General features: G+C 37.2%; 1 protein-coding gene across 2 annotated transcripts in view; it reads right to left on the reverse strand.

The window, feature by feature from the left end:
- Positions 1-99: 99 nt before the first annotated feature.
- The window catches only part of PTAR1 (protein prenyltransferase alpha subunit repeat containing 1), a 58,170-nt gene continuing 38,520 nt past the window's right edge, over positions 100-19,749 (reverse strand). The window contains exons 6-7 of one of the 2 annotated variants that reach the window (XM_062208391.1): positions 11,066-11,370; positions 100-9,252 (exon numbers count right to left, since the gene is read on the reverse strand). In XM_062208391.1, coding sequence (XP_062064375.1) covers positions 8,913-9,252; positions 11,066-11,370 — 645 coding nt within the window. In that variant the 3' untranslated portion in view covers positions 100-8,912. The remainder of the gene's footprint in view (positions 9,253-11,065; positions 11,371-19,749) is intronic. The other variant, XM_062208392.1, reaches the window with a different exon arrangement.

Raw genomic sequence — 19,749 nt, forward strand, 5'->3', positions numbered from 1 at the left:
TACCTAGTATAATATTTATAACTTTCCTATTATACCTAGTATAATATTTATAACTATAATAAATAACTTTCCCAAGTTAGTGAGTCACTATTAATGCAATTTAAAGACAATTGTGGCATTTTCATTAATTTGTTTTTGACATTTCTTTTATGTCTCAGACACAATAACATTTTAATTCTTTCTACAAATGCAAGTAACCAAATTATTGGTTTTACCTAGGCAACAGTTCAGACCTCCACCTCCTTACCACCATCAATGCAATTAAACCAGCTTAGCAGACTGAAACTAAGTTTGAAACCCCACTACATGTAAAGATAACATCACATGTTGCACACATTTTAGGAGATGAAACGTTTACTTAGAAATTGCAAACATTTAGTAAAGATAAGACAAACACTATTTTCCAAATTCTACAGAAATACAATAATTTATAGCTGGCTTGGTACACGGTTATATGATTAAAAATAAAAACTAACAGAAGAAAGAATGGTTCATTCTACTTTTCTGTCATTTATCACAATTTAATAAGAGTACCAGTAAGTACTGGAAGACAGCTGCATAGGAAGAATAGAATTCTAGGGCTGTTTGTTAGTATACATAATCATAATATAAAAACAAAACAGGTACAGATATACAATTACCATGCAATTTAAGCTATTATTTCAAAGAAACAGGACAGAATTCAGTGAACACAACTGAAAAGTATGTTGTTACAATTAGCATATCATGGTACTTTATATGGCATGGAATTTCTTCCTCCTGAAATAGTGCTTGGCAAAATGGAACACGTTGATCCTACTTCTAGAGGAAATTTAAAATGAAGATGAAGAAAAATAAGTGGATAATTCTATTAGATGCTTTTTAAATTATTCTTAATAATTTTCAAAGTACCATAATTTCCTGCCTACTTCATTGTCTCTGACCTGAAAGTCCTACCTTGTAGCCTATGAATCTGCACTGTCCAATAAGTAGCTCTTAGCTATATGCAGCTTGAGCATTTGAAATGCAGACGGTCAGAACTCAGATGTGCTGTGATTGCAAAATACACACTGAACTCTGAAGACTAAATGTGGGGAAAGAAGTAGCCAAGATATCTCACTAGTAGTTTTCACATTTGATTACATGTTGAAATGATAATATTTTACACAAAATATATTATTAAAGTTAATTTATACCTATTATATGTTGCTACTGGAAAATTAAAAATTACTTTGTGGCTTACATCATATTTCTATTGAATGAACGGTGCAGATAAAGATGATCTACAGTCATTACATTAGCCTTACAATTTAGCATCATAATTTAAGCACTCGGGGATACTTACAGAATACCACAAGCATATGCTACACAGACTTCACTGTAAAATTTACCTTATCCTTCTGTATAGCATACATTTTAGATATAAAAGGAATTCAAAACTATTTAGACCTTTAAAGACAGGTCAATTCATACACAGTGAGAGTTAAAGAAATGTCAGCACAGACTGCGATACTAGTGGCAAGTAGATTAAGAAACATAGCAGTGCAAACTTATCTTGAATGCCCAAGATCTGACTTTGTACCACACATCACATATGTAACTTGTCCATTTGAGCATAAATTGCAGGAAAATCTTACAACATGGATTGACTGAAACTTCCTGAAATACTCCAATGAGGTGAATTCTAAAAGCAGAATATTATATCTAAGAACTTTCCCTTAAATTAAAACCTCTCCCTTAAAGTCCCTCTGAGTTAAACTCAGCAACTAACTAGTATCCAGAAACTTAGGTTTCAAAAAAAAAAAGAGAGAAACCAAAAATTCCCAAACATAGCAGCTATTAAAAAAGGAGTACTGACCTTTTAGTTTTTCTCCTTCTCTTCCTTTTCTTAGTTTTTGTAGTACAGTGATTAAATATTTGGCATGCTTTGCAATAACTCATCTTCTATATTTCCCAATTTAAAACAATAAATAATCAAAGACACATTCTGTTATGCTCCTAGAGCACACACCAGAACATAGCACTGACAGTGGTCGCCTCAGTCCCTGTCGTCATGCATCAAAAACCTCACCAGGAGGCAGTGCCTCATTGCCCTTGGATACACACTCTCTTCCTCAGGTAGGAATGTTTCTGCATGGTTTCTTTAAGCTTTTTACTCTTCTCACAAAGGTAAACTGTATGAAAAATGCTCTGAAAGCTACAAATTAACAGAAGCTGAAACTACTGCATCATTCATAAAAACTTACTCCTCATATCAAAAATGTTCTGAGAAAACAAGTAAAAGCTACTTAACGGAACTTAATTATTTTACCACACCATTTTTAAGACACTATAAAGCAACTAGGATTTAAGAAGAAATTTTTTAAAAAATCTAAGATCAGATAGCACTGGAGATGCCAGTAATGGAAACTAGTAATAGAAGGCTACAGTAGCTCTCTCTCAAGGTAAGCCGCCTACTTTTTAAGACATTTAATCACATTTATTAATGTTCCTGCACAAGAAGGAACTTTTCACATCTCTTCAGATCATGTTTTACATAAACAATATTTTCATTACATTACTAACTATAACCAAATTGAGCCTACTAATTCATGTCAAATTATATAATTTTTCAATTTCACAGATATATTACTTTACAAACATACTCTTCTTTGAAAGGATGGCAAACTATCCTTTCTGAAAGTTCACTTAGTTTGGAGTCAGATCAATAATCAACTAAGTATTCATTAGACACCTGCTATGGTTGTACTTGTCTACACCCATGCTTTAACCAATAAAAGATACTTGCTCCAAATTCAAAGTGACATCTGTGACAGAGGACAATATACCAGCATTTCTAATAGAATGCTGTTTTTGTCAACATTTAGACGTGAAATTTTACAGCTCCTATGACTTAAAAAACTTTCAAATATACCATCCCTTACCTTTTAAACAATCTGAAGTATGCTATATAGTACTCTGAAGAAAGTGACTGCCATATATAAAATTAAGGCTAATGCCCTGAAGATATGGAATAGAAGCCATGTCACAGTTTATAAACCACCAGAGACTTAATATAAACAATTTGCACAGACATCTGGCTAATTCAGGCAAATGGGCTCTTGAGTAAGGTTCCCAACTTTGCTGGAGGGTGTTGGTGTAATAAAGAAAACTGTCTTAAGACAGTTACGAACACATTTATGCAAACTGGAAAATAAAAATCATTTGGATAAAATTCTTTGTAAAATCACCATATAAATTCAATCTCCAAATCATTTAAACATGTATACACACAAATATATAAGCAGGCATGCACAGAAACATACATACACCTTAAAAGCATCAAATTTCACTTGCAATGTTGTACAATTAGACTCAGAGCTTTGCCCTGTGCATTGGAGCCTGATTACATACTTTATGAAAAATGGTGTTTCCTCCAAAGCTAAGAATGTGGACATGATGATAAGACAGGGATAAGCTGGTTTTACCTTTCCAGCACTTATCAAATCTGACTTGCTGAACTTCTATAATGTGTAACATATTACTCAATGTGCTGAACATGTATGGAATGTTTCTATAAAACATCCTCAGGGAAAAAGGGCTAGGAAAAAAAACTGTTGTAATCTGAAAAACAACGGTAGCTGTTCTCTTCAATAGCAATTTCAAAAACTGATAATGATGTCAACCAAAACAAAATGCAATCACTGCCATCTCTGCCAAACATGGAAATACAATAGTATAGAAACCATTCCTGTAGAAGACAAACATAGAATGTTCAGAATAGAGCCACAGGGACCCAAACTGGGAGATGAAGGAGGCAGTCACAGAGCATCTATGAGCTACTGCACAGCACTGGTTTATAAAAAATACTATCTATTCTAAAATTTTAAGAACTACTACTATATTTAGCATATTTTTGCCTTTTCTGCCACTGAATATAAAATTTTGCCCTATATTTACTAAATCTTCTATACCCTGAGGAATAACAGACTAATAAAAGAAATGTCAGGGTTAGCTTTGTGGACTGTATTATTGACCAGAAAGCACAAACTATATGTAGCAAATATTCTTGGAAGCACAAGGTTTTACCAGCAGACTAGGCTACTGTCCTAGTATTTTTATTTCTTAGCCAAGAGTTTGGTTTTACTGTTAACGTGTCCTGGTGAGAGTAGAGAAGTCTGAGTTGGGAGCCTGAGGTCCCCTCCTAGCCCAGATCCACAGCGGACACACTGGTCCTGTCACAATCATGAGCACGGCATGATGCTGTCCTTTAGGAATATATTATTCAAGAGTTCTCAGTAAAGCACTTTGGAATCTCAATGATTTTTGGGAAATTACAACAAATAATTATTTGCTATTTTGAAATACGCAATTCCTATCCTTTCCCTTTTATACACAAATAAATGAAAAAAATTTTTCAATTTCATCTTAGTATTTACTTATTTTTCTCCAATATTTGAAAGACAGCAAGTCCACTTCTCCTCCTTTCAATGATCTTATATTAGGCCTGAAGTGGGGAGGGGAGGAAGGTACTTCAAGTAAGGCAAAGGATTCTCTGAGGACAAAAAAAATGGCCTTTATTTCAGAAGCAGTGCCATTGTTTCTGCTTGACCATAGGTTGCACAAGTTATAGGCTGTCTTGAATTGTGCACACATCTCCCATAAATGTGATGCCTACAACCTCCAAAACATAAGCTGTCACAAACAACTAATTCTTGGTAGGATGCTTAAAACTGATAATTACTTTAATACAAATCAAGGCATCCTATCCGCTTCTAGCAGTATCTCACTGACGAGTAAAATATCCCATAGGACCATGCCTAGCAATGAGAATAAATCAAATATGTCATAATCAATTCTGTGTAAAACTTCCATTCCGTTTTCTATCTACACATTAGAGTTATGTGTAATCTTGCTCCCCAAGAAAGTAAGAAGGCACTCGAATTAATGCAGTTCTGCAGAGTTATTTTTCAAAAGACACTGTGTGACAGTAAGTAGAACTTGTGGGTTTACAGTTCTTGCTCACTATGTTCATGACACTGAACATGCCAGTGCCTTTACACACTTCTCCCTTAAACAAGAGCATCCTAGCTGGGGAGAGACTGCAGCACATTGAGTGTCAGGGCTGCACAGTTCTGTTTGAGAAATAGATTCAGAAGACAAAAGATTCAGTTGTTACAATGGGGTTCAAATCTATAGCATACTTTAAATAGCATGAATTTTTAAAATATAACTTTTCTAGTAACAAAATAATAAAATTAAATCAACTTTCTGTGAAAATAAAATACATCAGTTCCTTTTACAGTGAAATTTTTTAGCATCTTTTACAGTTCAACAGAGCTAAAATCGCGACTGCATTGCTGTATAGCAAGTGGTAGCTGCATTCATAAATTGTATTCAGCCCATATGAGATACCATCTTATGCTACATAAGAAAAAATTATTATACTATGTTTTCATAACACTATTAAAGGTTCTCTTTACACTTACACACACACAAACACAAATATAGTGTGACTCAACAAGCACAGACTGGTATAACTTGACCATATCCAAATGACACACAGTCTAACACATAAACTTTCCTACAAACTGCTGCATAAAAATCCAAAAACTTCCGTTTCCACATCTTGGTCACATAAAGCCCTTACCTAAAGATTTCAGTGGCTTTTGGTGACAATCCGCATACATTTAATCTCATTAATAATTAATGAAGTCTAAATTAGAACCGTACCTTACAAATAAAAACTAATTGAAAGTCTAGGCCTCAAGTTTTTAACAGGGGACAGTAATCTGCATCAAATCCTTGAACTCAAAAAAAGACTCATCCAAGTTTAAGAAATACCTAAAATGTCCACAGATCAAAGTGGGGGGAATAAGGAGATACATAAAATGGCTATCCATGCAAATACAGACCAACAAGCCATTGAAATCAAAGAATTTTCTCAGATGCCCAAAAATGGCTTGGGCACTGTATGCAAGATCTGTCTTCCAATTCCTTAAATGAAAAAAAAGTAGTGTTCTTAATACAAATGACTTACATTAGCTATGTGAGTTTTTTACAGTTCACTAATGATTAGAATTACATTCCTTGATTAGGACTTAACAAATTTAAATAAGGTGATGAAATAAAGGAAAAAACCTAAATTGACTTACTCTATATACATGGCACTTTCTAGGTATTATGAAGCTGGAAAGCATAATTCATTCACAATGCACTGGACTAATCTACCAGTTTCTCAATAATCATTCATTCTTTCTATCACTCATAACCCATCTTTACCTTCTTTAATCATTCATTAACTTAATAAATATTTAATGAGTATTCACAATGTGAAGGATAACATTAGAATCTGGAAACACCCTCTTACTCAAATAGGTATTCTAAAAAATGGTAGGGTGAGGCTGATGGTACAAACAGTTACAGATCTTATTGCTCTTTGCTTGTTGGTAGTCATCTTGATTCACAGGATGGTACACTGACTTGCTACTCTTCCAGTGAAAGTTTGATAAAATGTATGTCAATCGAAACCCAACTTTTCCTTTTAATAATTAGAAATTCATAGGAAAATAAGATTAACATGTCACTGAAAATAGACATGTCTATTATATTACATGTACTCTGATTCAAAGAGATAGTTTAAGTACAGACTACTCAGGAAAAAATACAACCAGAAAGGGCAATGCTAACTTTTTCTGTGTGAATGACCAGTTGAAAATGCAAATTTGAGAAATAAAGTAGCATATTAAAATCACATACTAACAGTATCCTTTGGATACTTGTATTTTTACTCCCTACCTAAAACTTTCTTAGGAAGACAAGAGATAAAAATATAGTAAAGGACTCTATGGCTTTAGAAAGGAGTGGGTTATGAGCCTTAAGCCAATTAAGATGAGTGGAAGGTATAAAAAGGCTTGGAGGACTATAGAAACTTAGTTAATGCTTTACCAGGAATTGTCTAAACTAGTGTCTTGACACTTTCTCACATGAAAGCATAAGAAGCCCTATTATCCGGAATACCCAAAATGACGCTTAGAAAAAAGGCAATACTGAGTGAGGCCAAAATTTGGCAACACATTTTAGTGGAATGGGTTAAACCTCCCATGTCTTCTGTGTGGTTCTCCTTCCCTTAATCCTCACAAGAGCTGAAAATAATAAATCTAATGGTTTCAGTCAGAGGTCTATGAAGACCGTGAGGTATTTGATTAAAAATATACTTTGTATACAAAGAGCCATGGAATTATATTCATAATGGCAATTCAGTTCTCACCTAAATACTATAAAAGCCACCAAAGTGTAATTGTGCCCCAAAAGAGGACAACTTCTGCCTACTGGAAGCAGGCTAGAGAATGTTTCTAGTGTTCTTTAGTGTCTCACCCAGTTCAACAGTCTACCACTCAACAAAGTCATGACACCGAAGTTAACGATTGCTTTCTTTCCCTTAAGACAATGCAGCTACCTGCAGTGCCGGCTTCCTTTAGTGCCTTGCCCTATACCTTTCTCTCTACTCTACGGACTGTCAAGCAAGTACAAAGGAATACAGGGACAGCATGGTGCTCACACTCACTCTGGCACCATAACTCATATCCTGTAAATACATACAAAAAGACACAGCTTCCAAATCCCTAGAGGAACTTTCTAGAGGGGTGGTCCTGTTTCATGTATTTGCATGTGTCTTCGATATGGTATTAAATTCACCACAAATAAAGGAGATCACTTTGGTAGGCATCCTTGAAATAAGATGGTAAAAAAAAAAAAAAAAAAAAAAACTGAAAGCGACAAAAAAATACGGAATGGGTTGGAAAAATAAGGTGTGTAGAAAGAATAAGGAAAGACCAATCATGGAGGGGAAAACAAGAAGGCAGACTTTACCTGAACCTTCCCCACCCCAGCAAGTCACTGACCTGAAAAACTCAGCCCTTGTTATTAAACAGATCAGAGACAGCTGTTAACATGGATACTTTGGTACCACATCCCTGATAAGTTCAGTCTCAAAGTGTTTTATCTCATTTTTAAAATAAAGATTGAAGAACTAATCTGCAAAACTCTTCTCTAGTAACCTTTTAACAGTCACATCACAAAAGCTTTATAATTCATCCAGTGTATCCTAACTTCAATATTTAAAAGGAACATTTTTATGAATACCTATGTTCATTTCTCCAATTTTTTATGAGTAAATTTATATAGGAAAATGTTACAACTAAAATAACTAAAAATGGCATTCTAGGCTTTTAGGAAAAAATTATTTTATGAGGGTTGATGACTGTTTTGGCATATACCAAATATGAGATGAAAACTATCAAAACTTGTACTAAAACTAATTTTTTCTAATACTGCAATTACAGAAACTCTTAAATTAGTTTTTTTTAAAAAATAACCATTTTAAAATGGATATTACATGGAAGCATATTTTCATATAAATTCCAATATTCCTGTCTTTGGTTATCTTAGTCTAAAACAAGTGGAACATACTAGAGAAAGAGAACTGGTTTATAGTTTCACATATCCATCCATCCAGCCTTTGATTTTCCAAATAACAATTAGATCAAGTTACTCTGCATTTGTATTAATGTTCTTCAGCTTCGAAACATAAATTTTTAATTACTAAAAACATCTGCCTATGTGGCAACTGCCCTGAGATGGGTGGATGTGTGTGTTGAACCAATTAGAGGAACCAAGTAAGAAGCCCCGTGTTTAAAAATATAAAGAAAAGTCAAAAATTAAAAATTTAAGTCACTAATCTTTAGCAGGAAGAAATGATACAATTATTTTATCCCCAAAGGAATGCCAGTTCTTAACAAAATAAATAAAATGAAAAATTTACTATGGACTTTCAGCTTGAGATGAAAAACATATAGTTAGCCAACATCAGCAAACAGTTCATGCAACTATGTAAATAAGGAAAGCAATATTGCACTAAAAAAGGAATTGTGAAGGACTGACTAACCCACCTTTCACTGACTCAAAGTAACCAGCCATTTCCTGTATGCATTGGCATATCTTGCTTGTTCTACATTTCGGCAAGTGGACAATACTTGATCAATGAACCTGTGTTCCATTTCTAGGCCTAGGGAGTCTGAGGCTGGGGTCCGCTTCAGGCGTTTGGTTTCCTGGGAATAGCCTTGCTTGCTAGAGTCATTCAGTCCATCCACTTCCATTGCCTGAGACAGCTGGGGGCCTGCTGGGATGATGTGCAAGTCACTCACAGTCCCCCCAGGGCTGTCTGCAGATGGCAGCTGGATCTTGTGAGCCATTCTACCACTTAAATGATGTTGAAGGTAGAATACATGCCGTCTGTGAGGGAAGTGGGGGAGGAAGAGAACAGAGAAAATCACATCTCAAAGTCAAATTTTTCAGGAAAAACAAACAAAAATGTTGAGACTTTCAAAGCCTATTGTACTGTGCTTACTGTCTACTTCATAACCCACATACATGAAGGAAGGAAGGAGACGAAGTTCCTGAGAATTTGGAAAAAGCCTTCAATTCCAACTTACTGGTTTGCAGGTGACAAAGAATACTATCCTAAAGGTCTTTCAATAAGTATTTATTGAGATGAGAATAATGATCTGGAGTTGTTTGAAACAAGAAACTAAAAACAGGTCTTAGCCAATTTCTGCTAAAAATGATTATACATGCAAAACCAAAAATAAACTTCATTCATACACTAGAAGATAGTGATTCAGAAACAAGGGGTATTAACCAATTCTTCCACAGACTTATCTGATGGTCTCTAATAGTTTCCTTAATAAGAATAACCAATCTGCTACAATTGGTCTTAGTATCTAAAAATCAATTCAACTTTGTCCTAAACCCATCATCACAGTTTTAAATATCCATATTTAATGGAGGTGTGCTGGGCTTTGAGTAAAGCATGTTAAAAGATTCCTGGGGCTAGCGCTGTGGTGTAGTAGGTTAAGCCTCTGGCCTGCAACACTGGCATCCAACGAGGGCACTGATTCATGACCCAGTTGCTCCTTTTTCAATCCAGCTCCCTGCTTATGGCCTGGGAAAGCAGTGGAAGATGACCCAAGAGCTTTAGGCTGCTGCATCCATGTAGGAGACCCGGAAGAAGCTCCTGGTTCCTGGTTTCAGATCAGCTCAGCTCCGGCCACTGTGACCATTTGGGGAGTGAACCAGTGGATGGAGGACCTCTCTGTCTCTCCCTCTCTCTCTGTAACACTACCTCTAAAATAGATAAATATACCTTTTTTTTTTTTTTTTTGACAGGTAGAATTAGAGAGACAGAGAGAAAGGTCTTCCTTTTCCGTTGGTTCACCCCCCAAATGGCAGCTACAGAAGGCGCTGCGCCAATCCGAAGCCAGGAGCCAGGTGCTTCCTCCTAGTCTCCCATGTGGTTGCAGGGCCCAAGCACTTGGGCCATCCTCCACTGTCTTCCTGGGCCACAGCAGAGAGCTGGACTGGAAGAGGAGCGACTGGGACAGAACCGGCGCACCAACTGGGACTAGAACCCCGAGTGCCAGCGCTGCAGGCAGAAGATTAGCCTAGTGAGCCAAGGCGCCGGCCTAAGTATATCTTTAAATTAAAAAAAAAATGCCTGGGAAAGATTAAGAAAAAAAAGATACAGTTCCTGTTCTCCCTCAAAGGGGAGCAGTTCTCCTGCCCTTAGAATTATCTGGTACTGTTTGTTAAAAATGGGGACAGGTGTTTGCACAGTTAAGATGTTAAGACACAGGTACGACACTGTGTCTCACATTGTAGAGCCTGGGTTCAAACTCAGTCCTGGCTCCTGACTCAAGCATCCAGCTAGTGAAGACCCTAGGAGGCAGCAGATGATGGCTCAAGTAATCAAAGGTGGATAAAGTTCCTGGCTCCCAGTTTCAAGCCAGTCCATTACTGGCTGTTGCAGGCATTTGGTAAGTGAACCAGTATATGGGAACTTGCTCTCAAATGTGCCCAAATAACAAATAACTTGGCGGGGGGGGGGTGGGGGGAGATGATGATGATATAGAAACATAACCCCTTTTTGGGCAGAGGTCCACCATCAGTCAACCACATTTCCACTGAAGGTAGAAGTCAGATGTAATACCTTCTATGGCTCTCCAAATGACATGCCAGCAGGCAGGAAGTGGATGTTCCCTTCTCTTACCTATGACACCAAAGAGTTTCATGTCCTGGGTAAGAATCAATAAGATCAGTGCTGAATTCAACTTCTTCTTCTAGAAGATGGGGAAGATTTATCCTGGGTTCCTCTGTTGAAGCTGCTGCTGCTTCATCTTTGGGAAGAACTGGGGCTGACTCACTTCTCAAAGGGTTTTGCTCCAATGCAGAACTGTCATTCACAGTTTGGCTAATCAAAGACTTTAACAAAAACTGGCGGTAGTGAAATCCACTGTGGTCTGAAACATGCATAGACGCCCAATGTTTAGTAGAAGAGAGTTCATCAAGAAGAATCTTGTAGGAAGAAAAAAGGGAAGTAAGAACAGGAATACCCAAAGGACTTTTCCCCTCTACCAGTGCCTGAGTTCCAACTGATTCATTCCTTGTTCTCACTAGTATTTTGAATACAATGTCCAACACAATAATGTGACTTAATAGAAGCTAAATATCTGCTAGTTTCAGGGCTGGCATGGTGGCATAGAAGGTAAAGCTTTACCTGTAGTGCCTGCATTACATATGGGTGCCAGTTCAAGTCTTGGCTGCACTACTTCTGATCAAGCTCCCTGTTAATGCACCTGGTAAAGCAGTGGAAGATGGCCCAGTACTTGGGCCCCTGCACCCATGTGGGAGACCTGGAGAAGCTCCTGGCTCCTGGCTTCAGCCTGGTCCAACCCTAGCTATTGTGGTCATTTGGGGGAGTGAACCAGCAGATGAAGATATCTTTCTCTCTCTCTCTCTCCTCTGTATCTCTGCCTTTCAAATAAAGAAATCTCTATAAAAAAATTTGCTAGTTTCTTTTTTCCTTTATAAAGTGATAATTTTTTTTTTATAGTCATGGAATTTAAAGACTTATTTATTCTTACCTTGGATCCTGATAACCGTAACTGGCACACAAAGAAAAGCTAAATTCCAAAAAATAATGATAAACCTTAGGGTGCTTCTTTATAAAGCAATAATGATATAGGAGGAAAAATATAAATTCAGAAGCTATTTTGATATAAAGTTTTATACATCCAATGAATACATACTATACTCAAATCTAATTTAGATGAATATGTACTATATGTGTTCAACAACAATCTCAATGAAATTATCTGTTCTTCACCATAAATGTCATGAAGGCAGAAACCAAGTCTGTTTGTTCACTACTTAATTCTAAGAACTTAACACAAAAACATGATGCATGAACAATAGAATTTTAAGAGCTCATGACTTTCACTCTCTAATTTTCTCAAACTTACTAAGATCAATGATAAAAGAGTTTTAAAAATAAATGAAAATTTAGCAGTAAATTGCTTAAATCTTTGTAGTAACAGTCCTGCAAACTAAAGAATTTCAAATTAAATGATAAAGATGAAACATCATTTATGAAAAAAAGGAATTATTTGGCAGTTCCTTGGACAGGCTGCAACTGTGAGTTTTATTCAGTGAAAGGTACATTGAGGGCCTACCACATTCCACAGGGGATTTTCAGACCAGCTATGGAAAAAAGACATACAGTTGGTAAACAGTGAACAGACAGCACACTGCCAAAGATGCTTTTGCCTGCTTGCCAAGGACCCAAGGCTTTCTCCTGTACTGAGATCCCCTACCTATACCTCAAACCCTTTCTTCCCTAGAAGAAATCTTTCCCTCTTCTTAGCCATAGAACCTGTGTGTTCTATCATATATATCAGGGAATTTTCTGTACATTTCTTTATTCCCATTAAACTCTGCCAAATGCTTTTACTTTTTTTTTAAAATCTGCAAAATATTTATTAATTTCTAGTTTATGCTTCTATTCCCCTATGCTAACAATCACAGTAGATATACAAGTATTTTATGAATGAACAAACAAGTGAATGAAAAGATGTGACTAGTACAATGATGGAAGATTGTTTCCATCCAGCATGATAGTACTGATACATTTTAAATAGCTCCCTTAAGTTCCAGTGAGTTTACTCAATAGCCACTTAACTTTTATTGCAGGAACGACAGCTAGTGAGCTCTCAGAAATGGAAAACAAGATGGTATATTGAACTGTAAAAGGAGAGCAAAAATAGCACCAGATGTACTTACACCTGAGGAAGAAAATTCATTTTAAGGCAGTTTTTGAAGAGTTAACCCAGAGAACACTTAAACCATAATGTAACAGCTTTTAAATTCTGTCAAGAGACTTGTCTTGCCACACCACATGCTAAGTCATTTAGTCCTTATCCCCAGGAATTTATTTTAGTTCCTTTGTCAAAGATAAGTTGGTTGTAGATGTGTGAATTGATTTCTGGAGTTTATATTCTGTTCCACTGATCTATCCACCTGTTTTTGTGCCACTACCAGGCTGTTTTAACTACTCTGTAGTGTGTCTTACAATATTGTGATGCCTCTGGCTGTTTTTATTATGTAAGATTGCTTTAGCAATTCAGGGTATCCTGTGTTTCATTATGAATTTCAGCATTGTTTTTTCTACATCTGAGAAGAATGTTTTTGGTATTTTCATTAGTATCACATTGAATCTGTATATTGCTTTCTGCAGTATGGAAATTCTGATGATGCTAATTCTTCAAATCCATGAACATCAAAGATTTTTCCTTTTTTGGTGTCTTCTATTTCTTTTTTTAATGTTTTATAATTTTCTTCATAGAGATCTTTGATGTCCTTAAATTTATTCCAAGGTATTTAATTGTTTTGTAGCTATTTTGAGTAGGAATGGTCTTAGAAGTACTTTCTCAGCTGTGGCATTGTTTGTATATACAAAGGCTACTGATTTTGTGTGTCAATTTTATATCCTACCACTTTACCAAATTCTTTTATAAAAGAGTTCCAGGGGCCAGTGTTATAGCTTAGCAGGTAAAACTGCTGTGTGCAGTGCCAGCATCCCAAATGGGCAGCAGCTCAAGTCCTGGCCGCTCCACTTCCAATCCAGCTCTCTGCTATGGCCTGGGAAAGCGGTAGAAGACGGTCCAAGTCCTTCAGCCCCTGCATCCACATGGAAGACCTGGAAGAAGTTCCTGGCTCCTGGGTTCAGATTGGTGCAGCTTCAGCCATCAGGGGAGTGAAGCAGTGGATGGAAAGTCTCTCACCCTCTCTGCCTCTATCTGTAAATCTGCCTTTTGAATAAATAAATGAATCTTAAAAAAAAAAAAAAAGAGTTCCAATAGTCTCTTAGTCTCCCCTATGAATCATGTCATGTGCAAATGGAGATAGTCTGACTTCCTTCTTCCCAATTTGTATCCATTTGATTTTGTTTTCTTGCCTAATGGCTCTAATACTATCAGAACTATATTGAATAGCAATGATTAGAGTGGGTACTCTTGTTCACATCTTAGTGAGAATCCTTCCAACTTCTCCATATTCAATAAGATACTGGCCATAGGTTTGTCATAAATTGTCTTGATTGTGTTGAGAAATGTTCCTTCTATACCAAATTTTAAGGTTTTCATCATGAAAGGATGTTGTATTTTATCAAATGTTTTCTATGCATCTTTTGAGATAACCATATGGTTTTTGTTCTTCACTTTGTTAAAGTGATATATTACATTGATTGATTTCCAAATGTTGAACCATCCCTGCATACCAGAGATAAATCCCACTTGGCCCAAGTGAATGATCTTTCTGATGTGCTGATAGATTTGATCGGCTAATATTTTGTTGAGGAGTTTTGCACCTGTGTTCAACACAGAAATTGTAGTTTTATTTATCTGTTTTATCTTTTTCTGGTTTAGGAATTAAGATGATGGTGGCTTCAAAGAAGGAGGTTAGGAATATTCCTTCCCTTAAGCTGTTTTTGAATAGCTTGAGAAGAATTGTAGTTAGTTCTTTAAATGTCTGGTGGAAATCAGTACAGCCTTCCAGTCCTGGGCTTCTCTTTGTTGGGAGGGTCTTTATTTCTATCTTGGTTATTGGTTTGTTTAGGTTTTCTGTATCTTCATGGCTCAATTTTGGTAGGTTGTATGTGTTCAGCAATCTATCCATTTCTTCTAGGTTTCTCTGTTTGTTGGCGTACAGCTCTTTGTAGTAATTTCTGATTATTCTTTTTTATTTCTGTGGTATCTGTTGTTACATTTCCTTTCCCACCTCTGATTTTGTTGATTTTGGTCTTCTCTTTTTTTTTTTTTTTTTTTTTTTGGTTAGTTGGGTCAATGATATGTCAATTTTTTTATTTTTTCAAAAACCAGCTCTTCATTTTGCTGAACTTTCATTTATTTTTAGTTTCAATTTTGTTAATTTCTTCTCTAAATTTAATTATTTTTCTCCTGCTAGTTTTGTGTTTGGTTTGCTGATATTTTTCTAGGTCCTTGAGATGCATCAATAGCTCATTTATTTGGTACCTTTCTAATTTCTTGATGTAAGCACCAATTGCTATAAGCTTTAACACTGTTTTTGCTATATCTCATTGTTGCTGTGGATTCGTTCTGAGAGGAGGAGTGTGGTGGGGGCAAGAAGCACAGAGTCATCACACAGAAACCGGGAGTTGGGTGAAAGCAGGCCAGAGGTGAGTAGCCCGCAGACTCCTTTATTTCAGTTGGTACAGCAGCTTATATAGCTGAGGCAGCCAATCTGGTCAAGGGGCAGTTTATGCCCTAACCAATCACAGCCTGTTGCCAGGCAGGCTCTGTTGCCAGGTGGTTTCCCAGGTGGTTTCTGAAGCCATTCCTGAGTAACTGATGCTCACTTGCCAGCGGCCATTTTGGCATGGCCTTCTCATTCCACCACATCTCATAAATTTTGATACATTGTAACTGTCTTCATTCATTTCCAGAAATTTCTTACTCCTCTTTTGATTTCTTCTGTGACCCACTGTTCATTCAGGAGCACGTTGTTCAGTCTGCGTGTTTGCATATGTTCTAGAAATTCTTCAATTATTGATTTCCAGCTTCATTCCATTGTGGTCCAAAAAGATGCATGGCATGATTTCAATTTTTGTGAATTTGCTGAGACTTACTTTATGGTCTAGCATGTGGGTCTATCCTAAAGAAAGTTCCATGCACTGGTGAGAAGAATGTCTATTCTGCAACTGTTGGATGAAAAGATCTGTAGATATCTGTTAGGTCCATTTGGTCTGTAGTGTCAATTAAGTCTGTTGTTTCCTTGCTGATTTTCTGTCTGGTTGATCTGTCCATTGCTGAAAATGGGGAATTCATGTCTTCCATTACTATTGTATTGGAGTCTATGTCTCCCTTTAGCTCCTTTAACATTTCTTTTAAATAGCCAGGTGCCTTTTAATTGGGTGTATATATATTTATTATAGTCATATCTTCCTGTTGAATTGATCCCTTAACCATTACATAGTGCCCTTCTTTGTCTCTTTTAACAGTTTTGTGTTAAAGTCTATTTTGTCTAAAATTAGGATGGCTAAATCAATTTTTTTGTTTGTTTCTGATGGCATGGAATATCTTTTTCCATCCTTTCATTTTCAGTCTGCATGTATCTGTTGGTGAGATGTGCTTCTTGTAGGCAGCAAATGGATGGGTCTTGTTTTTTAATCCACTCAGCCAGTCTGTATCTTTTAACTGGAGAGTTGAGGCCATTTACAATCAAGGTGACTATTGAAAGTAACAACTTGGCCCTTCCATTTTTCCATAAACATGACTATTGTTTACTTTGGATTTCCTTTTTACTTTTACTGAGAGATTTTCTGCTTTCACATTCTTTCATAGTGATGACGTTTTTGTGTTTCTGTGTGTAGCACATTCTTAAACATCTTTTGTAAGGCTGAATGAGTGGGGCCAGCACTGTGGTGTAGCAGGTAAAGCCGTGGCCTGCAGTGCCAGCATCCCATGTGGGCACTGGTTCAAGTCCTGGATGATCTACTTCTGATCCAGCTCTCTGTTATGGCCTGGGAAAGCCCAAGTCCTTGGGCCCCTGTAACCACATGGGAGACCTGGAGGAAGCTCCTGGCTTCAGATTGGCACAACTCCAGCCATTGTGGACAACTGGGGAGTGAACCAGCAGATGGAAGACCTTTCTCTCTACTCCTCTGCCTCTCCTTCTTTCTCTGTGTAATGCTGACTTTAAAATTAAAAAAAAAAAAAAAAAAAAAAAAGGTTGGATGAGTGGTGACAAATTCTTTCAAGTTCTGTTTTTTATTGAAGGTCTTTATTTCACCTCCATTTATAAATGAGAGTTTTGCGGGGTATTCTAGGTTGACAGTTTTTCTGTTAAGACGTGGATTATATCTTGCCATTCTCTTCTAGCATGTAGGGTTTCTGAAGAGAAGTCAGCTGTGAGTCTAACTGGAGATGCTCTAGAAGCAGTCTGGTGCTTCTCTCCTAAGCACATCTCTTTCCTTATGTTTTACTATGGAAAGTCTGACTACAATGTGTCACACTGAAGATCTTTTCTAGTCGTGTCTATTAAGAGTTCTATGTAGCACCACAATTTAAACAAGGAATTCTTTCTCTTACTATGTGAAATGCCATATTCATAATTAATAATAACCCTGTATGCTGTGGATTGGGATTTGTTTCTGGGCTTTATTTTTTCTTCCATTACTGAGCCTATTTTTTGAAACAGTATCATAATTTTAATGACAGTATTTTAATAAGCATATAAATATCTAACAGTAGTCCTCCTTATTTTTTCAACAAATACTTATCTATTCTTGAAGTTTTACTCTTATCTCATGAAATTTAGATTCAATTTTTGATGTTGAAAAATAAATCAGGGCTCTTCCATATATTCAGAGTTGTATGGTCATCACTGCTAATTTCAAACATTTGCATCACCCCCCAAAAGCCCTAGAGCAGTCACTCCTATTCTCACCTTTCCAGTCTCTGGCACTCATCTGCTTTGTCACATAAGTACAATCATACAATACATGAATTTTTAAATCTGCTGCTTTCAATCAACCGAATGTTTTCAAGCCTTATCCACATTACACCATGTATCAATGTCATTCCTGAGACCAGGGCTGTGGTGCAATGAGTTAAATCACTGCTTGTGAAGCTGGCATACTGAACTGTTGATCCCAGGCTCAGATGCTCCATACTTCTGATCCAGCTTCCTGCTAATGCACCTGAGAAGGGAGGGGACGGCAGCTCAAATACCTGGGCACTTGCCACCCACATGGGAGATAGGGATATACAGTTCCTGGTTCCTGACTTCAGCCTGACCCGCCCATGGCCATTGGAGCCATTTGGGGAATGAACCAGCAGACAGAGATCGTCTTTCTCATTTCTTACTTCACCCTGACTTTCAAATAAATATAAATTTTTAAAAAATATTCCATTCATGTTTTTACAGTCAATATTCCATTATATGGATACACTGGGCCTTGTGTTCCATTTCTCAGATGACAAACACTGGGTTGTTACCATGTTTGGCTATTATGAATAATGTGGCTATAAACATTCTAGGACAAGTTTTGATATGAATATGTTTTCAATTCTCTTGACTATACATGTAGCAGTGGAACTGTAGGGTCATATACAGTTAATTCCCTTCTTCTCCCCAAGAATAAAATACATCATTATTCACTACAGTTCTCTTTTTTCATATTTGGCAATTTTTTAAAGTTTTTTAAGGAAATGCCAGGCTCTTTTCTACAGGGACTTCACCTTTTTACATTCCTGCCAACCACCTGTAAGGGTTCCAAATTCTCTACATCCTAACGCTTATTATTATCTTATTCTATGTTAGCCATCATAGTTGTTGTGAAGTGGCATCTCACTCACTTTGATTTTGCTTTGAATTTCCCTAAAAACTAATGATGTTGACTACTTCTCATGACTTTATTGGCCATCTGTGTATCTTTTTCTTGAGAAACAAGTCTTCATGCTTTTCAGGTGATATGATAGCAACTTTTAACCATTAAATTCTGCTCAACAGTGATTATTTCTTCCTATTCTACCCTCAAAAATGTATTATATTTTAATATTTACTTAAGTGTCTATCCACTTAAATATATAAATATCATAGGGAATTATTGAAAATTAAAGCCTCGGCCGGCGCCGTGGCTTAACAAGCTAATCCTCCGCCTTGCGGCGCCGGGACACCGGGTTCTAATCCCAGTTGGGGCTCCGGATTCTATCCCGGTTGCCCCTCTTCCAGGCCAGCTCTCTGCTATGGCCCGGGAAGGCAGTGGAGGATGGCCCAAGTCCTTGGGCCCTGCACCCGCATGGGAGACCAGGAGAAGCACCTGGCTCCTGGCTTCGGAACAGCGTGATGCGCCAGCCGCAGTGGCCATTGGAGGAGGGTGAACCAATGGAAAAAGGAAGACCTTTCTCTCTGTCTCTCTCACTATCCACTCTGCCTGTCAAAAAAAAGAAAAAAGAAAAAAAAAAAGAAAAAAAAAAAAGAAAATTAAAGCCTCATTATTCCAACCACAATAGGATTAACCATTCTTTATTCTCTGACTAGAAAACTAACAGATGTTTGCAACAAAAGAAAAAATATCCATAACAACACTGTGTGTAGGTTTGTATAAATATCAGTTCAGTGTTTATAAAGTCCCAGGCACTATTCCAAACACTTCAAAGTGTTTGCTGTCTCATTTTAAAAATGTATTAATGGGCCGGCGCCGCGGCTCACTAGGCTAATCCTCCGCCTTGCGGCGCCGGCACACCGGGTTCTAGTCCCGGTCGGGGCACCAACCCTGTCCTGGTTGCCCCTCTTCCAGGCCAGCTCTCTGCTGTGGCCAGGGAGTGCAGTGGAGGATGGCCCAGGTCCTTGGGCCCTGCACCCCATGGGAGACCA

Source organism: Lepus europaeus, chromosome 12 (assembly GCF_033115175.1).
Source record: "Lepus europaeus isolate LE1 chromosome 12, mLepTim1.pri, whole genome shotgun sequence".
Lineage (NCBI taxonomy): Eukaryota > Metazoa > Chordata > Mammalia > Lagomorpha > Leporidae > Lepus > Lepus europaeus.